Raw genomic sequence first — 893 nt, 5'->3', positions numbered from 1 at the left:
CAATGACCAAACATGCTATTACACGCAGAGGGCGGGACTTCCCTGACAGACGGGTGCGTCGGATTCCCACCCCAGCCAAGGTATAACAGATTAGAATGACCATAAAAGGAAATATGAAGCCACACAGGAAGCGGATGGAGTAGAGAGCAACTTTGGTGCTGTTGTACCCTTCTGCCTTCTCAATCGAGTCCACAGAACATTTAGTCAGGTTGTCGTTGTCTATGTAAGTTTGTCGATGGATGAAGTAGGGAATGCTGAAGAGGATCGCTGCAATCCAGACGCAGACTGCTATCACCCTCGCTGCCGACAGGGTGCGTCGGCGCCTTGTGAAGACTGGCCACCAGATGCAGACCATTCGATCCAGACTGATCACAGCCAGCAGGAACACAGAGCAGAACATATTGGTGTATTTGAAGAAGCCGGTGAACTTACAGAGGAAGAGGCCAAAAGGCCAGTTGTCTGACAAGAACAGCCGAGTGAGAGAGAAGATTCGTGTGAAGCAGAAGATCAGGTCTGCTATCGCCAAATTCACCAACCACACATTGGTGACCGTCAGCTGTTGAGGAAGAAGAAAAAAAATACTATGGAAAAGAGACAAGAGGAAGAAAAACAGAAGCTCACATTTGCTAGATGCAAGTAACCAGACTGGGATGTTATCTGTGGAGATTTCTTTATGTCAAAAGCCATTGAAAATATTAAAAACACATAAACACACGATCTTTAAGTTCTCCAGAGGCCTGGTAATGAACTAATCATTTGATTCAGGTGTTTTGAAACAGGATGACATCTAAAAGCTGCAGGACAGCGGCCCTCGAGGCCTGGAGTTTCTCACTGCTTTAAACTCTGGCTCTCTCTCATGCTATTCAATCTCTCAGATTAATTCACTGCATGCC

The 893-nt window shown here is 46.2% G+C and overlaps 1 protein-coding gene across 1 annotated transcript in view; it reads right to left on the bottom strand.

Moving 5' to 3' along the window:
- The window catches only part of LOC102215578 (C3a anaphylatoxin chemotactic receptor-like), an 8,763-nt gene that overhangs the window by 3,539 nt on the left and 4,331 nt on the right, over window positions 1-893 (bottom strand). The window contains exon 3 of the mRNA XM_005745223.1: window positions 8-556. Within this exon, the coding sequence (XP_005745280.1) occupies window positions 8-556 (549 nt within the window). The remainder of the gene's footprint in view (window positions 1-7; window positions 557-893) is intronic.

This window comes from Pundamilia nyererei, unplaced genomic scaffold (assembly GCF_000239375.1).
Source record: "Pundamilia nyererei isolate P.nyererei 1_Seehausen unplaced genomic scaffold, PunNye1.0 scaffold00155, whole genome shotgun sequence".
Classification (NCBI taxonomy): Eukaryota; Metazoa; Chordata; class Actinopteri; order Cichliformes; family Cichlidae; genus Pundamilia; species Pundamilia nyererei.
This window is presented reverse-complemented; position numbering and strand designations above follow the sequence as displayed.